At 31.5% G+C, this 22,529-nt stretch overlaps 1 protein-coding gene across 7 annotated transcripts in view; it reads left to right on the top strand.

The window, feature by feature from the left end:
• LOC108738082 (rho guanine nucleotide exchange factor 10) overlaps nucleotides 1–21,217 on the top strand; it is a 207,177-nt gene extending 185,960 nt beyond the window's left edge. For all 7 annotated transcript variants that reach the window (XM_018471320.1, XM_018471321.1, XM_018471319.1 and 4 more), the window contains 8 exons: nucleotides 14,507–14,699; nucleotides 16,622–16,892; nucleotides 17,444–17,617; nucleotides 17,671–17,967; nucleotides 18,031–18,123; nucleotides 18,185–18,409; nucleotides 18,470–19,168; nucleotides 19,230–21,217. In XM_018471320.1, coding sequence (XP_018326822.1) covers nucleotides 14,507–14,699; nucleotides 16,622–16,892; nucleotides 17,444–17,617; nucleotides 17,671–17,967; nucleotides 18,031–18,123; nucleotides 18,185–18,409; nucleotides 18,470–19,168; nucleotides 19,230–21,158 — 3,881 coding nt within the window. In that variant the 3' untranslated portion in view covers nucleotides 21,159–21,217. The remainder of the gene's footprint in view (nucleotides 1–14,506; nucleotides 14,700–16,621; nucleotides 16,893–17,443; nucleotides 17,618–17,670; nucleotides 17,968–18,030; nucleotides 18,124–18,184; nucleotides 18,410–18,469; nucleotides 19,169–19,229) is intronic.
• Nucleotides 21,218–22,529: the final 1,312 nt, after the last annotated feature.

Here is a 22,529-nt window from a genome sequence, read left to right as displayed (position 1 = left end):
TATTGAAACTAAATTTCTGTTCATATGGGAGATAGTGAAGAGGTCAGTACATTATCAGAACATATTTGTACAATGTGTGGATGGACATGTACAAGTTGTGTATGTATGTATGTTACGTTTTTCCTTTGCAGTAAAACAGACATGTTTCATTATTCATAAGCATATTGAGTTGTAGGCCGCTGTTATTCATCGCAGTCTTGTGTATATTCGGTAAATGAAGTCATATTTAATTTTTGAATTGTACGTACATATTTATGCAAATCCTTGATTAACCTTGAACAAATCAAAATGCCATATAACAAGCTTACCTATAATAGAACATAAATTCTATTAAATTTAGTTTTTAATATAACCTCTCTGTAAATACTTCTACCCAGTCGATTTTAATAATGACAAAAATTAGTCAGTAAGTCAATTTTTGTTTTGAAAGCTTTTTTATTTGTCTAAAATTTTTAATAGATAGTTATTACACAACCACTCAGTTTCTCATTAAAGGTAGAGTATTGGGTTCCTGTGTTTCTTACATAAAATTGATTACACCTTTTTCTATCCTGTAAGTTTAGAAACTTTCTCGGACAACTTGTGAATTTCTTATTAATTTTGGGATACCTTCTTTTCTTTCGTTAGTGTAGTTTTTTCATCTTGAGTTATCTGACTTCTAAAGTATCGAAAACCTGCGACTTTTCTCCAACACAACTTTCATATCCTTTTAATACCAAAATTTTTGACGTATTTTATTAAAAATCCTTCTGTTGATATCGTTTTGTCATCAGAATTTTTTGTATTTCATAATCCAAACTTCAATCTTTTAATTTATTAACTTGCGATAATTTCAGAAATGTCAAAGGGTGGAATTGCTGCATTTCATGTGAACATTTACTTCACTTTAATTGTATCAACGATTGAAAATTCGTAAAAAAAAAAATTTAAAAAAATGAGATTATTTTAAAGACTTCGTTATTCCAGTATCAGAAAATTTCTAATAACATTTTTTGTCGTTGCAATATTCTATAACGTATGTCTGTGCATTTTTACATAAATATTTTCAAACATCTTCGGAAACAATGATTACACAAAAAAACCCTCTTTTTAGTAGAACCTTTTAAAATTTTCGGAATTTATTTAGTTCATAATGGCTTATAATATTAAAACACATTCCTTAATTGTTTACGAACTCAAAGTAAATCAAGAATGTTCTTGTAAGGTTCTTCTGCTTTCCTCGCAATTTTCGTTAATTAAACGTTGTTTTGTTTTAATTTCGAACATTTGCGTCGTGAAATATAGTTCACGAATAGATGTTTACTAAATGAAAATTTATAAAGGTTTAAGGTTTATGTTTGTAAATTCGGAAATTAGTTTTTTATAATATTCACACAATTTTCGACAACAAAATATTTCTATTAGAAAAAGTAGCGTACATTTAGATAAAATAAAAATTGACTTAGGATTCTACTACCATTGCTTCATTTGTACAGTTTATCTAATATAATTAATATCATCTATTTGCAATTTCTAAAGGGCATTACTGACGATAACGTATACCATTATAGATATAAAACGATATAACAAACACGCAAATTCAGCCGAAATATTTACTAAAATTGGTGATAAAATTTTATAAATGACGTGTTTCATTCATTGGGCAATAATGGGAAACCTAAATTCAGTGAAGAAATTCATGAATTACATACTGCACGAAATTGGGAAATAATAAAATTAAATTCAAAAAATTATTAAGCAAAACGATTTACATATTTAAATGGAAATTTTGCATTAAAAGAGGAGATATTTTTTTTATGTTTCAAGTACATCGATAATAATTGAATACACTGATTTTGCACACAAAATAATGAAGCGCATTTTCTATATTTATAGCAGAAATGTGCAGTTTATTGGCGATTTAATGATTGATTAACATTTTTAACTGAAATTCAGGTATAGGTACAAAAAATCTGGAAACCAGAAACATTAACATTTTTAATTATCAGCAGCATAGATCGTCTCATCGTGATTTTATATTCAAAACCAGTAATTTCAATCAATGATGTGCGTGCAGTGGATAAAAATCATTTTGTTTTAATGTAGTCTTCATTAGTGATGAATAAAATTGGTTTTGGCCTTGCGAAAATGCAAGACAAATAATTTTTTTTTTTTTCGATATTTTTTACTTCTATTAAGTACCTTGTACTATTTTGTTTACTATGATAAAAGGTCAATCGATGCGTTGGTGGAAGGGTCAATCTATGCATTGGAGTACCCTTATGTTATTTATTTTTCATATATCTCACGATTATCGACACTATATTCTTTAAAAGGAATGACAAGCTCGCATATATGACAGAAAATTCCAGCATTTAAGACAATTATTGTGTCGGTAAATAGAAATAATTGTGCTTAGAAGAATTATTAAAAAATAACGTAAGTAAATGAGCAAGAGCAAGACTTAAGGATGTTTGGGAGGTATGTCAAATTGCTACGAGGCAAATAAAAAGGAAGAACGTTCCTCATTCAATTCTAAAACTCCTGTAAAAATTACAAATCGATTCACTAAACCGTTAAAAAGTTAAAAAGATTTTAAAAAATTGTAATTTTACACGTCATTTTATGGAGATTCGTTAACCAAACAGATTAAGTTTATTTTTATTAACAGAAAAAAAGCTACTAGAAATTTCAAACTTTTACAATAAGTAACTTGAACTCTGGAGAATCACTTTGGCGTAAGGTTATTCAAATTCACTAAATGGTTATCGAGGAAAAAATGAAAAATTAGCTGAAAATCTCGTTTTTACTTGATAATATAATGATAATATTTATAATTGTCTGAAATAAATGCAATTTTAAAGTTTTAATTATTATTTAAACATATTAAAAAGTTTTACGCTCATTATTAATAGATATTGAAACTAAATTTTTTTTTTGTTTCGAAATTGAAATCAAGGTATATTCACTGTCAAAAGCCAGTTAGAAAAATTCCATATTATTCGTTATTTCTTATTTTATTCAAAGTTTTTGGTCAAATTCCAAATTTTCTCTCAAACCGTATATGTTTTTTTTAGTATAGATAGTATTTATTTTCCTCATGATATGCTGCAAAACCTAATTAATCACGAATTTCTTATTTTATGTACTCTTGTCTCCGATTGTACCTCCCAAACATCCTTAACACCCAAAACCAACACCGAGACTGTATCAGCAAGACTAAGACTGTCACTACTCTTTACTAGTCTTCGTTCACGAGAAATTGTTTTATTTATTTTTTTTTTACTTTTTAGTTTTAGTGACTGTTTTCTATTATCATAAAAGACCATGTAGGTATACATACACCTACTTGTAAAATTTGTGCCCAATTGAGTAATGGAACGTAAGGGAATAATCGATCACAATATTCATTACAGGAGTGAAGCCTAAATAGGTTACGCGTTTGCTTAAAAAAATGTTCTCTCCTGGAAACCCCAACCTTTTCATTCCGTTAGTAATGCATATTACCTCAAATATTGTTTTTGTGTGCCCATACATCAGATAAATGTACCTAAATAAAAAAATGCGTAGCTACACACCATCAATAACTAATTAAAAGGTTTTTTATATTACGCCTAACAAATTGCAGACCTCAAATTGCATGGAAAGCAATTTCCTTTTGTGTTTCGAATTTCAAAACAGCCTGGCTCCATTCACTACCTTGGCAATTGTGTACAGAGGTTTTTTAAAGGTTGCCAGTACAAAAAGAATTAACTTAAATTGTGTTAATACGCAATTTAACGTTACCTAATTTATCTTTTAAATTATCAGCTGCCGATAATCCACAATTAAATTTCGGACGGTAGCCTTGGTTTGTATTCATGTACAACCTTATTCTTTATAAAATCGAAAAGTTCTGATCTTCTTCATTGGTTATATATAATTGTATTGTCCAGTTTGTCAAAACGATCAAATCGTATGTTCAATTACCGAAAGTGATGAAAATCACTCGGTACGTGACCTGGACTATACGGTGGGTGATCGAAATTGTGGTCATAGATAAAAACCATAATCATGGTAGGCATGAACAACATTATTTCATCAACGAAGAACTTAAAAACGCTATCAAGACGTACCTGACTTCATGGTCGGTAAAGTTCTGTGAAGAGAAAATTGGTGTCATCATATGACAATTTTTATGTTCAAAAATTACTGGTAAAGGTTTAGATGATGGCCCTCACCCCCAAGAGGGTGGGGGTGGGTGGGATCGAAAGAGGAGGTCTCCCCCACCACTGTATAATAAAAAGTTCGTGGCGGTCTCACCCCCATATGAAGTTATGGGGGTTGAATGTTGATTATTTTGACAATTTTCATACTATAATTCAAATAAAATTCAATAAAATAATTATTTTCAAGCGGGTGAAGGTGGGGGATCGAAAGAGGGTGGTCACTTGAACAAAACTCGATAACCTAACCTACCCTATCCTATTGATAAAGATATTTAAATAATGTTTTATATAACTTTCTCAATATTTTTATGTATTTTTCATTAGTTTTACCTTTGAATATTGTTTAAGAATGACTATATAAATATTTACATGCCTAGAAATGTGTAAAAATTGGCATATTTATTAACTTTGAACCCCCATAACTTTTTATGGGGGTGAGACCACCACGGGCCATCATCTAGGCCTTTACCAAATTAATAAGACAATACTCGATATTTAGTAATTAAATCATTTTGTCATGTACACGCATGTTTGTGATCCTACTAGCTCGTCTGAGAACGTATAAGGTTGGAAAAAAATAGATCTTGTAAAGGTTTAATCAATTGAAAATAACCACGTATTAAACCTTGCTTGTGTATGGTATGCTTGTAGTTTGTGGATTCATAAGTTAAATGTACATATATGTACACATGTATTGGTAAATTTGTTCCAGGGAAAGAAACGAATACAATGAAGTTGTTGTTCAAAGTTTACACGCGTATCTCACTCCGACACAGGAAACTCTTCATTTATCCCATTCGTTAAATGAATTGGTTTGTTAACAAGTTTAATTGAAACATTCCCGAATGAACCCAATTACGCGGTGAAAATTACGGAAACGCGCCTCGGTATGCGTGTGGTTTGGCATATGTACATGTTATTAGTTCCCATACTGATCTTATTTATATATAAGCAAGCGCATATATGTAAAGGTGAAACCAAATGTAGGATGTTTTCATTAAATTGCCGTATACCCTAAAAACCTAAAACAGAATCACCCCAAGTAATTTTTAGAAAACGGGCACGTGCTTCATTCACTTTGAATGTGGGCATTATCAACATGTGCCCGAGACAGAAGTTCTCGTTGATAATGTCCACACTCAAAGTGGGCGGAGCACGTGTTAGTTGTTCTCTTTTATGCATTTTCCAATTTTCTTTACTATTCTTCTCATATTCTAGACTTTTTCTTTCGAATGCTCAACACGATTTGTTTACCGCTAACAAAGTTGACCATTCTTGCGAAATTTGGCGTCATTATTCCGTGCTGGTACTAAAAAGAACCAAATGATTATTAAAATGTTTTGAATTGATTACATATTTTTCTTTATCGTCTAATGTAACTAATAGTTAGAACTATGTTGAGGTAGTACGTATAAATACGTTGCAAGATAATCAAAGAGGAAACGTTAAGTTGGAGTTGTAATAAAATGTGACATAATGGAAGGAAACATAATGAAACATTTCAAAGGCATTATTTTTTAATGGATTGACATTTCCATAATTTACTTAAAATCGCATCCATTACAGTTGTGCATTATTAACAAAATATAATTTGGATAATCACCCTGAATGATATTTATAATATTGAAAATGACAGAAAGATTACATGTACAGTTTGAATACAATTTTTATTACCTCGCTAACATTATAACCAAATCGTTTCATAACTCAAATCAAAATAATTGTAATATTAAAATAACTAAGACTGACCATAAAAATAGACCAAAAATCACCCGTTTTCTCACCCTCAGATTTTGTTTTAAATTAAGTGCTAAATATTAGTGATGAGATCATGTTGAATGCAAAATTTGCCTACTTAAATTTGTATTAAGTTAACAAAATATGGAATAACTTTTAGAAATAATTAATCACAATTTATTTTCTTTCACAAGTAATTAACGTCAGAATAAAGGCAAATTATCGTCCGGACAATTTCTGTATTCAAACAATTTGTCTTGCTAACTTTGTACACGTTGTCTAGGCTTTCTTATGCGACAGAATGGATTCATTTATTTTCGTTCTAGCTGCGGGAAGTCTCTATTTACAGTCGGGAAGCGTAGGTCTTAATCGAAAAAAACGAGGGAATTGTGACGGTTCTTTTGAATGTCATACTTCCGATATCTTTCTAACCAAGGCTGCTTTACGTCTTCTTTTTACTTCGTACAGTTGTAGGTCTCCTATGCATTCAAATCAGACGCGTAGTGAGGCATCAAAACGTGTTTTTTTTAAATAAAACTGTAAGATAGTTGAATGGATACAGACAAATTCACATATTAAGTTTTAAGGATTTTTTATCCTGCAGGAGGAACGATAAGCCACATTGTTCATGGCTTTTCTAAAAATAATCTAGAAACAAAGAAGCAATATAATTTTATCTGTTACAGTATTTATTAATAATTTTATCTTTTTTAAAACAATATAATTTACAGTGAATAATGTGCGCCTTCCGTTATTTTTATTGGCTAATTAAGCAGATAAATACGAGTTTTGTGCAACCCCAATATAGGAAGAGAATCTATTAATTTCTAGCTAGGCAGTTTATGCTTTATTTACATTAAAAGAACGGCGTTTTGTTCATAATTAAATAAATATTCTTCCTTCTCATCAAGATAAAATTAAAACAACCATAAAAAGAGATAAAGAACCGAAATGAGGCTTAATTAATTATATTCTTTAAAGTTGGCGTTCTGAACATATGTATGTATTTTTGGACTTAATTACTGCTTAAAATTATAATAAAAACAATTTTATATCAGTATGTATACACTGTAGGTACATAACTCTCAGATCAAAATATAAAACCCTTTTTTATGTTTTTGTTTTTAACGTAATATTTTGGAACACAAGGAACAAAATCCAATTTTTCATTCTTTATGAGACGAAGTTTTTCTATATATGCTTAAGAACTCCTTTATTTGTTGTTTAATGTTATTTATACTACTTTTAATGTATGTTTTTAGACAAGAAATTACTTCCAGTCTAATAAAACCGTACAAATTGAATCGTAAATGTTACGCGTAATTTACATTGTAAGGTAATTTATTAAAGAAGTGAATTTAGCAAAATACGTCACAAATTATGCGACAAGTGGTACAGTCGGATAAATCAACAAGACTTATAATAAATGGAATATTAATGATCAATTCCTGGTATAATGTTGTAGGCGTAACTAGTTGGTACTGGCACGAACAATAAATTCTGAACTATATACCATACATACGTATCTAGTACGTAATAATTGTGATATTCGTCGCAAATTCTACTTTGCTTATCTCATTTTTATTAATAAAAACTTAAAGGTGATGATATGGTTAAATAAAATAATAATCCAAAAAGTAAGAAGTAAGTGCTGATAGCCAATCGTTGTTTTATTGAGTAAGACAAGAATCAATGAGAAAAACTTCTGAAGTTAAATATCAAAAAGTATTTTGTTCAAATCCATTCGAATGCTTCGTTTTTGTAAATAATACAGTTACAAAAGAGTGAGTTCTAGTTCTAGCGGAATGAAGACTTAATTGACACAGTTTTCTTGTAATTAAGCGAATAAATAATAACTCCTTAATTGAAGGATTCAGTGTTTACTTCAAGGCCAATAACCCTATTAAATCCAATGAAGTGTTTTGTTTTATATAAGGGTCATTTGAAATTGAAAGTACGTTTTGCAATTTTTAAAGAAACAAGCACAATTGCATGGTGGATCACTTAGATATTTTAGAAATAACTAATGGATTAAAATTTTGATGTTATAGTCTCTAATTAAAAATGTTATTTTCTACTTGTAGCGTGAAATTTAAAAATTATCCATTCGAACTTAAATCTATTATGTTTAAACGTTAATTATAGATATAATTATGTGTTACGAAATATTTCGGTTGAGTATTAATCGTTAGTTTCGTTTTATCTACGACTAAAATAAAATCAGATACTAAATAAATAGGATTATTGAGATAATTTTAACTTTTGATGATAATATAAAACAAAATATTTATTACCTTCTTCATTCGCATTAATTTCCATTCGTATTAATAAGGTTATATACCGTCTCTGTTAAATGTAACACACATATGTCTCCATGATTGATTTGTAGTCCGTTTCAGCTGTTTTCGGGTTGCACTATACAAGGTAACAAAATTATTTTTTTTTTATAATTAGCCATAAGGTTTTCCGCCATATGATTTCCTTGTCCAAAGTTTAAAATAATCAGCATTTTCAAAAGGAAAACGTCTAGTCTTTGTGGAGGCAGTGGAAAATATGTAACTGAATTGCAAATTAAGTGCTTGATGCTTGATGGCGCCAACATTCCTCTTGTAATGTTGTTTATTTCGAAATTTCTCGTTGAAGAGGAAAAAGGTAATAATCATGAAGATACGTTGTGGCAGATACTTCTTCAGGAAATTATGTGTACACCTCTTGATTATTAAAAATGAAATATATTTTTGTGAGTGTTATGTTTTGTAATTTCTATTATTGATATAATACAAGGCAGGACTCTTCTCTATTATTATTATATTAACTGTTAAAAGATTATTGATAAGGAAATGTAGAACAGTAATCAAATAGAGTTTTGTTTGCTTTTAATATCTTTAGATACTTTCGATATGTGAAATATTACTTATGAAAACATGCAAATATAAAACGTATTTTTCATTTGGGTATAAAATTGTACTTAAATTTTGACTTTTTTTTATGTCATCATACTAAACATGCATACTTTTTAAAACTTGCTATACTTACATAATGGTTATAGTATATTTTCTTTTTTATATGTAATAACATGAAAATTCGTACTTTCGTAAAAGCAACTCTTACTTTCTGTAAAATTGAGCATGCTAATTTGTTTTGGAGTTTGCTCGGGAAAGCATTATTACAAAGCTTTGTTAGGGGTCGGCTCTATGATAGCTTTCTATAACTTCGTTATCTGGGGTTGGTTTCAAAAACTCTGTTGTTTTAGATTAGAAGCTTGATTACCAAGGCTTTAAATTCGGTCGTAGAAGTTTCATTGCGGAGAGCGTTCTGGAAGATTTTTTTGAATTTGTCTCTGATCGATCGAACTTTTACTACACAATCGCAGTTAAACTTTTATATCTTAATCGTATCATAAAAGACAATCGGACCCAATGAAAATTTAATTGACACAGTTTTTTAGTGTTATTTAACCCAATAAATACTTGCACATTTTTAATTGATACATTGAGTATTCTTTAAGATCAATAGCCCTAAACATGATGAAGTGTTTTATTAAGTGAGATATTTGAATCATTTGAAATTGAAGGTACTTTTTGTAACCGTGAAATAAATAAAGTATTCCACGAGAAAAAGAATTACCTCCATCGCAGATCACTTAAAGCATTTAGAAATTACATAATAGAGAACCAAAGTAATATTTTTGTACCTGTCTGGCATCTAGTAACGAAATAAAACGAAAATAAATACATTAATAAGTTTCGGAAAACTATTATGGCGTTTAGTACAACGCTTGTGATGTCTTTTATATTGGACAAAGTGGGAGAGCAATCAGCGAAAGAACTAAAGAACACTTGCAGGGTACTAACAAAACACTGGCTTCTCCGAACACTATATCTATTTTAATCATAATAATTTAGATCAAAAGAATGTTNGATCAGTTCGCATGATCGGTTGTCATTCTTTGGTCTAATGGTGAAACCTGTTCAGAGATTTCCACAATTTATATTATTTTTGCAAGTATGTAAATTTCTATTTAGATTATTATTTTTTCATCTTATTGAAATTTCTTGTTTTTAAGGATTTACTAAAGCACACACCCTAACAAAACACTGGCTTCTCCGAACACTATATCTATTTTAATCATAATAATTTAGATCAAAAGAATGTTATGGTCCTTCACAGTGATGTAAATAAAATTAAGAAACTCTCTCGCTCAACAGGAACCTTTTAAATAATCAAGCCGAATGGAGTTTTATTTGTTTAAATTGAATTAAAATATTCTAGAAATCTGAAAAAAAAATTCAGTATATTATAGTTTTGTGTACGCGAATAGATAAGAATAAGGTAGCGTTTCAGTGACTTGGCAAACAGTAGATTTTAAACTTGAACTTTGGCTCGTCTTCCTGAAAGCAGTCAAGTCCTGGGTTTGTTGTGCCACCAGCTTTCGTAATATCGGTCGCTATTTTTAATAAATCGTGTTGTTGCACTATCTTTAGCCCGCAAAGAGAAAGGTTATTAACACGAAGAAGTTCTGCAAGCTGGGATTCCTCTCTATTCTTGACTCGTTCGTTCAACATATGTATGTATAATTTATACGCTTACATCTGCGAACAGAAACGTAACATGTTTGGATAATTGAAGTGAAGTAGCTATTTTTCGGTATTAATTGAGAACGAAATTGGATGGCATTTGTGTGATTTGTAATCGACGAAATGGCCTGTAAATCAACACAAATTTAACACACATCTATCTATTAAGTAAAACCTGTAAGTATAATTGTCTTACTCCTATATAAATCTGGTTATTTATAAATTTATAAGTGCAGTTACAAGTTACGTAAAAAATTGGTTGTCTGTAAAGTCGGTTTACTGACGATAGTTGAACGTGACAACGTCATAAGAAAATACTGATGGAATGGTTTCATTTTTCAAAAGAAAATTTTAATTTTATTTGTTTGATAGATATTTTGTATGGATATAAAGAAGGAGGTAAATGGAAATGTATTATTGTATAGCAGCTGTCCACGCGAACGCATCGCTCACTCAAGTAGGAACGAGACAGATGTCGAACGCTGCCGAACGCGGAGGCCGATTGTGCCTCTTTGTCGCTCGTTCCGCGCTCTTGCTTGCACTTCAAGCCTTAAATGGAACGCCTCAGAGCGAGGTAACGCCGCATGAGTCATGTTTTTTCGTGCGTGCAGCCGGCTCCATCGAATTATAAGACGTTGTCACGTCAAAAACATTTTCTATATTCATCTAAAGAACATTAAACCTCTGTCATACGTATTTGACTAAACAAACAGGTGCTTTGTAGTAAATACTGAAATAATGTAACAGTGGAGCTTTTGTTTCCTCCATTTCGTGGTATTCACTTCATACAGGAAACATCCGAGACACCATACCTAGTCTCTTTTTATTTATTCCGAGTGGCCGTAAAATTAAGATAATATTGTCTGTGCAAACTATATGGTGCGTGTATCACGTAATCAGGGTGGCTCAACACTGTTTATTTTATTTATCTGCTTACATAACGATAACCGAGATACAAAATTTTTGAGGAAGTGGGTCAGAACAGACCCAAACGTAATCTATGTGAAATTTTAAGCAAAACAAATAACAACAATCGATCTATTTTCGAACAATTATATTGCCGACAATGTTTTCCGTAATGATAAAAAAGTCGATTCAGATATTTTATATATATAGACGACCATATTTTCACGTAATATCCGGAACTGATTGTATAACATCGTATTCGATTAATGTGGAAGTTCGAAACCTTTAGACATCCGGAAAAGTCTTGGAAATGTCTCATTATATTCCTCTGAAAAAAAATATCTGTTGTTGAATAACACAAAATATAAGAAAAGAATGTAACATTTTTTTCTGGTTTTGTGTAATTATTAACATCGTTAAATTGAAAAATTGTGTGTTTAAACACGAGGGAACGTTCAATAGGAATTTAAAGGGTAATTTGACTTCGTACACAGTTAGGGATGTTGCCACTATTGGAATATGTATTTTAAACACTATTTAAAATACAATCTAAATAAAACATGTTTTCAATTAAACATTAAACGGTGTTTTGAATTGTATTTAAAATAAAAAAACATCACAGTCTTTAAATTCTTTCGGCAAAAGTAAGTATGTATTTGTTTTTGGTAGGTTTAGAAATAAAGAAATAAATTAAAACCAGTTTAAAATATATATTCAAAATAAACGACAAAAAGACTGTTTAAAACATGGAAAAGTGTCTAGATAAATAAGAATAAATTTAACACAAAGTTGTGGTTCTTTCAACCCTGTATGTCGCGGATGCAACATTTTTGAAATAAGCAAATACGTATGCGGATATGTCGAAGCTAGTATCTGCGATGCATATCATCGTAAGGTCGTCCTAAGACTGATTGGACACCCACCTCCACTCCTTCCTATCCTGAGCTAATCTTCGCATTTCCCCAAAACTAGAACATCCTACATCCTTAACTATTTGCGAATAGTAGTCTAATCTAAGTCTGTCTCTGCCTCTAATATGCTTCTGACTAGCCCTTCATGCCTGAGAACGAGTCCTGTCAACTTGTCTCGCTTATTTCTTATTGACTTCATCTGTTCTCCTATTCTTTCTAATACCTCTTCATTTGTAACCTTCTCTATCCACGGTATCCTCATCATTCGCCTGTTCACCACATTTCGAGCGTTTCCAAACTTTTCTTTTCCGCCGCGCCCACCATGTTTCCCATCCTTACAGGCGGCTCCAGACACCTTCAACAATCTTTTTCGAATTTCTAAATTAACCGATCGCAAGCATGGAAGTGACTTCTTTTTATTGAAGGCAACTCAACCCTGCGCTATTCTCTGCTTTATATCCCTAGTACTTCTTGCCTAGATGCTAATACTACTATATCATCTGCAAATCTAAGCATACTATTCTTCTGCTCCTGTATATCTATCCCTGCAATTGTACTGTCTTTAATGATGTTTTTGCGTCTTCGATGTATAGATTAAGAAGTAGCGGTAGCAGTGGACATCCTTGTCTGACTCACTTCCAAATGTTTACGTCTCTACGTTGCTGATAGCATATGTAAATTCTTGTATTATAGAATTTGGACTGGAGTTATGGAATTTCAAAAATTCAACAATATAATGTTTTTACCAATTCTTATACTGATTTATAAATGAATAAGTTAATTTTGAAGTAATTTTCAAAATACTGATGTAAATGTCGCATATATTTTCAATTGAAGATGTCTCATTATTATCATTAGTGGATTTTTAAAAGTGATAAGCAATTTCGTTTTAGTGTTAAATAAAAGTCGATGACCTTTCGTGGAATAATTATATAGATGATGATGACAATGAACATCAAGTGTCTAAATTAATCGAATTAAAACGAGTTGTCCCTGGACTGGTACGAATACTGAGCATATTTACGTTACTTGTACTATTGAAAATTATGATTGATTTTACATATGAAAATATGCACATAAAAGAAATTACCATGATAAAGATTTACATAAAAATATATGCATATATGAAGAATCAACTATATGTAACTATCTGGTTAATTACATATACATATAGGTACTGTATGTAAACAATAAACAGCGCAATGAACGCCATCTTTAGAATGCTACATTTTTTGCCATTAATAAATGTTCGGCAGAGCCCTTACAGAAAAAAAGTTAATTAGTCTTTAACAGCAAATTTTTAAAATCCAGAAAGGAGGTGGACTGTTAAAAGACCCTAGACTTTTCCTATAAAAATAAAATAAGTACCTACTTAAAAAAGGAAAAAATCTGGAAGTATTTTTGACAATTTTTGGCTTTCTAAATGCAGTTAAGTAAAATCGATTGCTGTCATGTCTGTATCTATGCTCTTATTAGATCACAAAAATCGATATAAACCTTCCTAGTTCTTTAAAAAAGCAATTTGTTTAATGAAAATTAATGGAAAATTGCTTTTACTATTTTAGTTTTTGTTATAGTTTGTTTACTACACGTCCGGTAGTGGAATCCATCACTGATTGCAATTGTGGAAGTATATCTGTTTCCTAATTTGGCGCAGTTAGCAATCTTTTAATCTTTTTTATTTTTATGTTGGATTTTTTAGTAAGTGCTAATACTACTCGCCCGTTTCTCTAATTAAGGCTTTCTTCTTTCTCCTTGACCTTCCGGTAATTGAGTAGATGTACTTGGAACATTGCCAGGCTTTTGTACAAAAATCGGAAATTGATAGATTGTGTAAACCGGCAATATTCACAAAAACTTTGATAAATTGTTCTTTTGTATTGCATTGAAATTTTACTTATTACTTATAAGAACATAAATTAAAAAACACCCATCCTGTTTTTCCAATAATGATTGCGAAATGCATACGCGAGACACTTTTTTTTTTCATGTAGAAAAATCTAAAATCTTGATAAAAACTCTTATAAAATGTGTCTGAAATTTATAGTTCCTAAAAGAAAAAATACTTCAGGTGCAGTTAACGTATCTGGTACGATAGAGGACCGTCTGCGTGCAATGTATATTTAATCAGTAAAATTAGCGAACTATTTCTGTATATTATTTTTGATGAAATGTTTATTTGTTTCAGATGAACCTCGGGTTCGTTCTGGAACCTGGGAAGAAGCAACACCTGAACGAAGAATGGCGCCACCACTGGGTCACTCCCGCACCTTGCACCATTCCATGTCTCAGAGAAGTTCCGAAGACAGCTGGTGTTCAGGGTCAGATGTTGAACTCTCCTCCGAGGACGAGAGCGATCGAAGCATCACATCTAGTACAAGGTAATATTTATTTTGTTTGGTATTGATGGAGTGTTTTGATGGTGATGATGTGGAACGAACGAAGTTGTTTTGAAGGTCAATCCGTAATTTATCATAAAAATTTTTGCGGATCCCCACGAATGTAAAATACCTACATACATTTAACATATTTAAACAAAACTTTCTGAATTGTGTATGAGTATCAATTCTTCAAGAAATAATAATTAATAGATGGGGTGTTCTTGAGTAGTATTTCAATGGGGAGCTTTTTGATTTAATGGTTAGTTTTCTTTATGGGAACGCCAAAGTTGATCGCTATAGTTTTAACTGTTATGGCTAATTCTTAACCGATTTTGATGATTGAGAAGCTGATTCTTATAAATTTCAATATGCTTAATAGCCTAGACTTATGTTTTTAGTGGGAACTGTTAAAATTATAACAAAATCAATGTGATTTTCGAATTCGAGTTGAATGTTATACATATTTTCCAATATTACTTAAATTTAACAACTCCTAGCGGGAAAAATAGTCATTGAATCGAAAAACTTTCCTATAAATAGCTAATACATATTTATATCAAAATATTTACAATATGTAGGTTTAATTTTATCGGTTAATTCATTTAATAAGCAGGTTTAAAAAAAATAGAACGCCGTAAATTTGAGTTTAACTTAAGATTTTGAGCATATGCACATGAGTGTAAATTTTATGATCAGTCGCTTAAAATTAATATTTCCACCATTTGACCTTCCGGTAGGTCTTTGTTCTAAGGTTCAGATATTTTTTGCGTAAATTGTTTTTTCTAACGTGAAATATACATCCTGTTTTCCGTACTAGAAAACTGTAAATTCCGAAATTATCGATACCACAGGAGCAAAGTGTGCGTTGTGGAGGCATTAAATTGTGAAGCATCGTAATTTTCCTTTATTACGAGTGGCATTTTCTAATAACCGAAGTATTCCAAAGGACGCAGACCATACATTTACTGGCAGAATTCCAAGGTCTTTTAATCGACCAATTTGCACTGTCTTAAAAGGCAATAAGCAGCACGTGTGCAAATTTACATGAGGGTACACTGTTATGAAAATCATCACACAGCGAAGAAGTGTTGGCTTTTCATATTTTTAATAGATTATTTGTTTTAATAAATTTAGCCCTAACTACGCGATCATTCATTCAATGCAAAAATTTTAAAACAGATTTTTTATCGTTTGTGTTTTCCATAGACATTTTCTTTTTTACTGGCCTTAAAATAATTGGGGTGCTACATCTTTTTTATTCTTAATTAAATATCTTTTGACCATGAGTTATTTAGTGTAGTTTCTGCGTGCAGAAGAAATAAGAATTTTCGTGTACCATCATATAAGTACTAAATCCTTCCTTATTTTAGTGTAAATTTTAATGACTTGACGTAAGAAGATACTCTAAAAATAGTTGTGCATTAAAAGTATAAAAACAGAGTCATACCGAGACAAATATTAATTTTTTTAACAAAAGTGAAGTGGGTGGACAGCAAACTCTCCATCAATTTTTGTACATTATTAGTAAGGTATAAGAAAATTTCAGTGTCTCAATAAATAAAAATAATGTACATAATTTTGCTTATACAAGTAACAAGAGTATTTGAAATTTGTCTACCAATACCTACCTAAAAATCTGTTTTAATGGCATTTTTCTTTTTGACTTTTTAATCGAGTGATTAACGATTATAAACCAGAATTATTGATAAATTAAGGAATGACTGAATGCAAGTGGAGTATGATATGAATTGGCTAAGGTTTTTAAAGCATTATCATTTGCATTTTATACTTTTAATATTTTTTTTAACTTCATGAGTCAAGAAGTTTGAATTAATTCATGCAGACAAATGTTTAACTAATTTTTCGAAAACCCACTCATGAAAAGTTGTTTTTCTTTTGTTTACTTTGTTTTTTCTCTGCAGAGGTAGCGGTCAGTTAAGAAATACTTTAAATAAGGCCAGAACACTTTGTGATAAATGGAGAGGAAGTGGAGGGGCAGGAAGTAATAACAAAATAAATATAGATTCCAATATCCCGCTTGAATCAATCTCTCCTCAAAACTTCGCCAATCAAGGAAGATTATCCAGGTGGTTTTCTATTCGGAGGAGTTCGGTTCATCAATATGATATTGATAACACGTCTGAATGTCCAAAAACACCCCAAAATACCAATAAAATGCCTTTACTACCAGAGGTGAGGCATTTTAGAAAATATAGTTGTTATTGCCTAGATGAATAATTTACGTAGTGATGTTTACATCACAGTAGTTAAGCACATATTCATAATGACTATACATATGTCGACGCAATGTGCTATGACTGTTATCATAAATATAGTGTATGTAATATGTATATCATTATAATATGCTACTGCCTGTTTGCAATTCCATTGCTGATATTGTTTATCAATTGTTACTAAGTTTATTACTTACTTTATCAAATTATGCAAATTAATTGTTGCAGTTGCAATGTTAAAAAAAATATTTTTGTAATCATTAAATAGCGATTAACCAAGTACAGTGGCTGACTAACAAATCTCATTATCTTTCTCATTATCGTTTTATTATTGTTGCTATAATGTGCAATTATTAAATATAAAAGTAGATAAAACCATTATAAAGTATTATCAAATTTTGTTGTCCTGTTTTTCAGGAACTCATGTTAAACAGTAGTCAGATATTAATGCTTTGGAAAAAATATTTGATTTAATGAGTTGACTTATTTAAATAATATATATTTATACAGGTTGAAGAGGAAAATTTTATAAACTGTTCAGGCCAACAGCGGAGACAAGTTCCCCCAACATTACCCCCATCTCCTCCAAATTTGAGTCCTCAACAGTTAAAAAGGCGAATGATAGTTGCCGCAATTGTACATAGCGAAAATACATACGTAGCAGCGTTGCAAAGGCTTGTGAATGTAAGGAAAAGCAACATACTTTTTTTATGATGAATTATCATATATTGTTTCAGGATTATAAAAAACCGCTGCAAGAAACTCATCCGCCTATTTTAAACGGTTCAAAAATATCGATTTTATTTCACAAGTTATCGGAAATTCTTCAGTGCCATATCTTATTTCGAATTGCTCTGGCAACTTGTGTTCAAAATTGGGATAGAGATGAAAAAATTGGTGATGTTTTTGTCGCTTCCTTTTCCAAATCTATCGTTTTGGAAATATACAGCGAATTCATTAACAATTTCTCCGTTGCTATGGACCTAGCTAAAATGGAAGCCAAAAGAAAATCCGCGTTGGCAGATTTTCTTAAGGTACTATTTCTGATTTCTGAGTTGTTCTACAAACTTCTATACGTAAATAATTTTATTTTTAAGGTGAAACAGATCAGTTCGCATGATCGGTTGTCATTCTTTGGTCTAATGGTGAAACCTGTTCAGAGATTTCCACAATTTATATTATTTTTGCAAGTATGTAAATTTCTATTTAGATTATTATTTTTTCATCTTATTGAAATTTCTTGTTTTTAAGGATTTACTAAAGCATACACCTCAAGGACACCACGACAGGATGTCGCTACAACTAGCGCTAACTCAACTCGAATCATTAACAGAAATGTTGAACGAAAGAAAGAGAGAATCTGAACAATTCCAAGCGTTTAAAGAGATGTTAAGGAATATCAGCGGAAAATTCTCAATTAGACCCCTCTCTGATGGCAACAGATATCTTATTCGTGAAGATAACGTTACCCAATTGGTAAGAATTAAAGAAATTAATTTAAATTATTTTCTAATTTAATTATACCTTTTTTTACAGGAATTTAATCAATGTGGTATGATAACAAAAACTAAAAGTCGGCGATTACTTTTGCTGAACGATTTGATTGTGTGTGTTGCTGTAACTCCAAAATCATTAGACAATTTTGGTGCTGGTGAAAGACTGAATCTTAAATGGACTCATCCTGTATCTGATATAGAAATACAAGATACAAGCGCCTCCCCAACTTTAAGTCGAATATTGACAGCAGGAGTTAACCGAGGAGGTAGTTTAAGATCCAACAATTCCTTTGATGGGACTCAACCGTCTCAAGGTGCGGACAATCTTTGCACAGAAATGAGCAATTTAATGCACGACTACGAGGCTGTGAGTCGGATTTCTGACTTAGTTGGCACCCTAAGAGGCTCTTACAGAGACCTATCTGTTGATAACATGAGAAAAGTTCTTCACCAAATTCAAAAAGAAATTCAAAAAAAAGACGAGGAAATGGCATGGATGGATTCCTGTTGCTTACAATTAATGGTAAAAGGCAAGGCAAAAGAGGAAATTTTCACGTTTCAAGCTGAAAGTCCCGCAGTGAAGAGGGAATGGATCACAGAACTGAGATTAGCTCAGCTGGCTCTCGATCCTAATAATTCGCCTTCGTGGGATATTCCTGAACAGGAACAGAGACCTTCCACGAAAATGCCGCTCTTTGTGAAAGCACAGAAAGTTTACAAATCACAGCACCAAAGTGAAGTATGTTGAGTTAGAATCAATGTTTTTCTGTTACTTTTTTAAAAAAATATGTTTTTTTTAGGTCCGCTGTGGTTGTTTCTACACTGTGAACTCACCAAAATTATCAAGAAGACGCACTCGTAGCAACAGTTATTTATGGCTGTGCACATCAGACGGTGCTAGTAGCCATATAAAAGTCTTAAGTCAGCACCATCAACAGTCTGGTACACTAAAAGACTTCTCTTCATTTTCACTTGTGGAAACACAAGTCACTGCGATGGAGCATGTAAAAGGCGTTCAACCCCCTTGTCCTTCTTTAGCAGTTGATACTGTTTGGATGGGGACAGATAGCAGAAGGCTTATACTTTACGCCGGAGATGAACCAGAAAAGCAGGAAGAAGTTGGGAGTTCTGTCGTACCAGACGTTATCATTCAAATAAAGTATCACTGTGATAACGTCTTTGTTGCACTTGGGAATGGAACTTTACTAATCTATCGAAGAAATCCGATTGATAGTGCATGGATCCTCAAAGATCCACAAATTCTTAATTTAGGTCATGATCCTGTTTCAAGCTTGTTACCCATTAATTATAGTTTATATGCTGGCTGTGGCAAAAAAGTTTGGGTGGTTAACAGCGTTACAGGCGAAATTCAAAAGAACTTTAGTATTCAACATGAACATGGAGGAAACGTTAACTTGATGACTCACAGTGGTATTGGATTATGGATTTCACTAAAAAATTCTAGCACTGTTTGTCTATACCATACTGAAACGTTTAAGCATCTTCAAGACATCAATATTGCGTCCAACGTGTTGAGGTCGACAGCAACGAACAGAAATTCCGGTTGCTATATAAATGGTGGACACACAGATGTGTATGTAACAGCGCTCTTAGCTTGCAAAGGGCTTTTATGGGTTGGCACAAATGTAGGAATAATTCTAACAATCCCGTTACCTCGCTTAGAAGGTGTTCCTATTATTAGCGGGAGAATGAACATCTCGTATCATGCTCATTTTGGCCCAATTACTTTCCTTCTTGCTTTACAACCTAAGAATGGTATTGTAAACCCAACAAAACGGGCATCTAAAGAGATACGGGAAGAAGTTACAGTTCATAGGGCTGACCCTGACACTATGAACCCAAGCATAAACGGATCTTCAACGCCAGAAGTAAATAAAGAAAAAGAAAATCCAGAAACCTCAGTGGCAGCCATGACGGCAAAATTACGACAGCAACTTACTAATAGTCCTGTAGTTTTACGAAGAAAACGTTCCAAAGATGGCGATATTTCCCGTCTTTCGAAAACATTACCTAGAAGCATAGGCAACGGAGGATCCATCTTTTCGTCAAGCTCTGCTTCTTCTCACGGATCAGGAGACACTTGTGATGTCTATGGATTATATGGGGATCTCATGTACGTAAAAGACTATGAGGGAGAGGAGAATATATACGAGTCTCTAAGACGAAGCGATCCTGAACTTGCAATGATCCCAGGAAAAGTAAGCACCCTTGATAGAAGGCTAAAAATGAAAGTCAGTCGACCAAGATCTCTTGATTTGTCCAATTGGTCGGTTGACTCGAGATCGTCGAGTTTGTACACTTCTTCTGGTAGTGAGGAAAGCATGGCCATGAGGAATAGTGTGGGACGTAGCAGTATATCAAGAAATAACTCCAACGTAAGTAGACAGTTGAATGATGTATGTGAAAATAGTGTTTCTATGGAAAAAGAACCAAAGCCAAACGTAACTAGTTTTAATAATTGTAGTAATAGTAACAATAACAATAGTAATAGTAATAGTAAAACAGTTCAGAACTGTAAGACTTGGAGTGGTGGTCGGGGTGCCGCTGAAGCGAATACCCGTAGGACAATTATCACCTTAATGGGAGGTCGAGGGTATGTGAATTGGAGGCAGCCCTGTTGCCCTTCCGATAAGTCTAAGAATTCATTCTCAATTCGGGAGACCAACAATAACGACGCTCATATTGTAATATGGGAACTTAAATTGTGATGAGTTGAAAGAGGCCTGAGTAACAAATTTAATGTTAAATAAACGTTTATATTTATGTCTTCTAGCATTTATATTAGTACATCGTTTGCCATGTTAAATGTTCTCAGCAGGTGTTTAACTGCATTTTTATTCATTCTTGATGGTTTGACGTTTTCACATAATAAATTTTTAATAATTGTTGAAAATGAGGGAAAAAGCATGTGGAGTAAATAAATATCCTGTTTTTTTTTCTAAATTCGGAAATTGTAAATAAGATTTTAAAATTTTGTGTATGTGAATGTCTTTTTCTATTGATATCTTAATATTTTTATCAAGCTTATAATCTTACGTTTGGTAGATTTGATAAATTCCATTTGTTTTTTAAGAAAAATCCTTTTGAAAACAATTGCGTAAAATTTAACAAACCAGAAATTGATGATACTGTAAAAGGTAAGAATATAGTATATTACGAATTTTTCCTTAATTTCATTAAAAAAAAAAATGGCGACGTTTTGCTTTAAATAAATATATTTTACGTTCTTCTTATTTCATGATATACTATTTGATCGACTATTCCATTTCGTTTGTAAAATATGTAGTAATGCTACTACTACTACTTATTTTGTGATGTATTTTAAAATTACTATTTTCACAAATACGTTAATTTATTAGTTGTGTTTTTATAATGAAGGCGTCAAACTATTATTTTTAAGACACGTTGAGTAAATCATTTAGATTACAGTACATTTTATTTATTTTATTTTTATAAATATGTTTTTNTTTTTTATATAATAAAAGTGGAGATGTTTTTCATGAAGAAAGAAAAAATAATGAAGCATGTTAGATAGGGTTTGTTATACAATAAAAAACGAAAAACGATAAAAATGCATTTAGAAATTCTACATATGTAAATACAACAAAAAAGCACATCCGTTTTTACTTACTATTAGAAAATCGTTAATATAACTCTTGTTGTTCCATTTTAGAAGCCTATCTGTGCGAAATGAATGTAAAAAAATGGATTCTATTGCGTAATTTTTTGTTAATCATTTGTGATATGTGTATAAATCATTTACAGTGAAATAAAGCTTTTATTGAAAAAAAGAAACAAAAATACATATTTGTAAAGCGTTTTCTGAAGGAATGTTTCGTTATTGTTCTTGTAGTCAATTTTATCGTAAATTTTAGCTTCTCATTTTAAAGTTAAACATTCATTTCAGGATTAATTGTATTCTACGTAAAATATTTTGGCGGTATAAGGTAAGTCTTCTTTCAATTTTGTTTTTTAATTTATCTTTAAAATGTTTGGATGACTTAATTTATCTTAACTAGATACTCAAATTAAATTTCTGAATTATGTTTTAGTTAAACTGATTAGAGAGTAATGCTGAA

Source organism: Agrilus planipennis, unplaced genomic scaffold, assembly GCF_000699045.2.
Source record: "Agrilus planipennis isolate EAB-ADULT unplaced genomic scaffold, Apla_2.0 scaffold165, whole genome shotgun sequence".
Taxonomy (NCBI): domain Eukaryota; kingdom Metazoa; phylum Arthropoda; class Insecta; order Coleoptera; family Buprestidae; genus Agrilus; species Agrilus planipennis.
The sequence above is the reverse complement of the archived record's forward strand: the minus strand, read 5'-3'. Positions and strand labels throughout refer to the sequence as shown.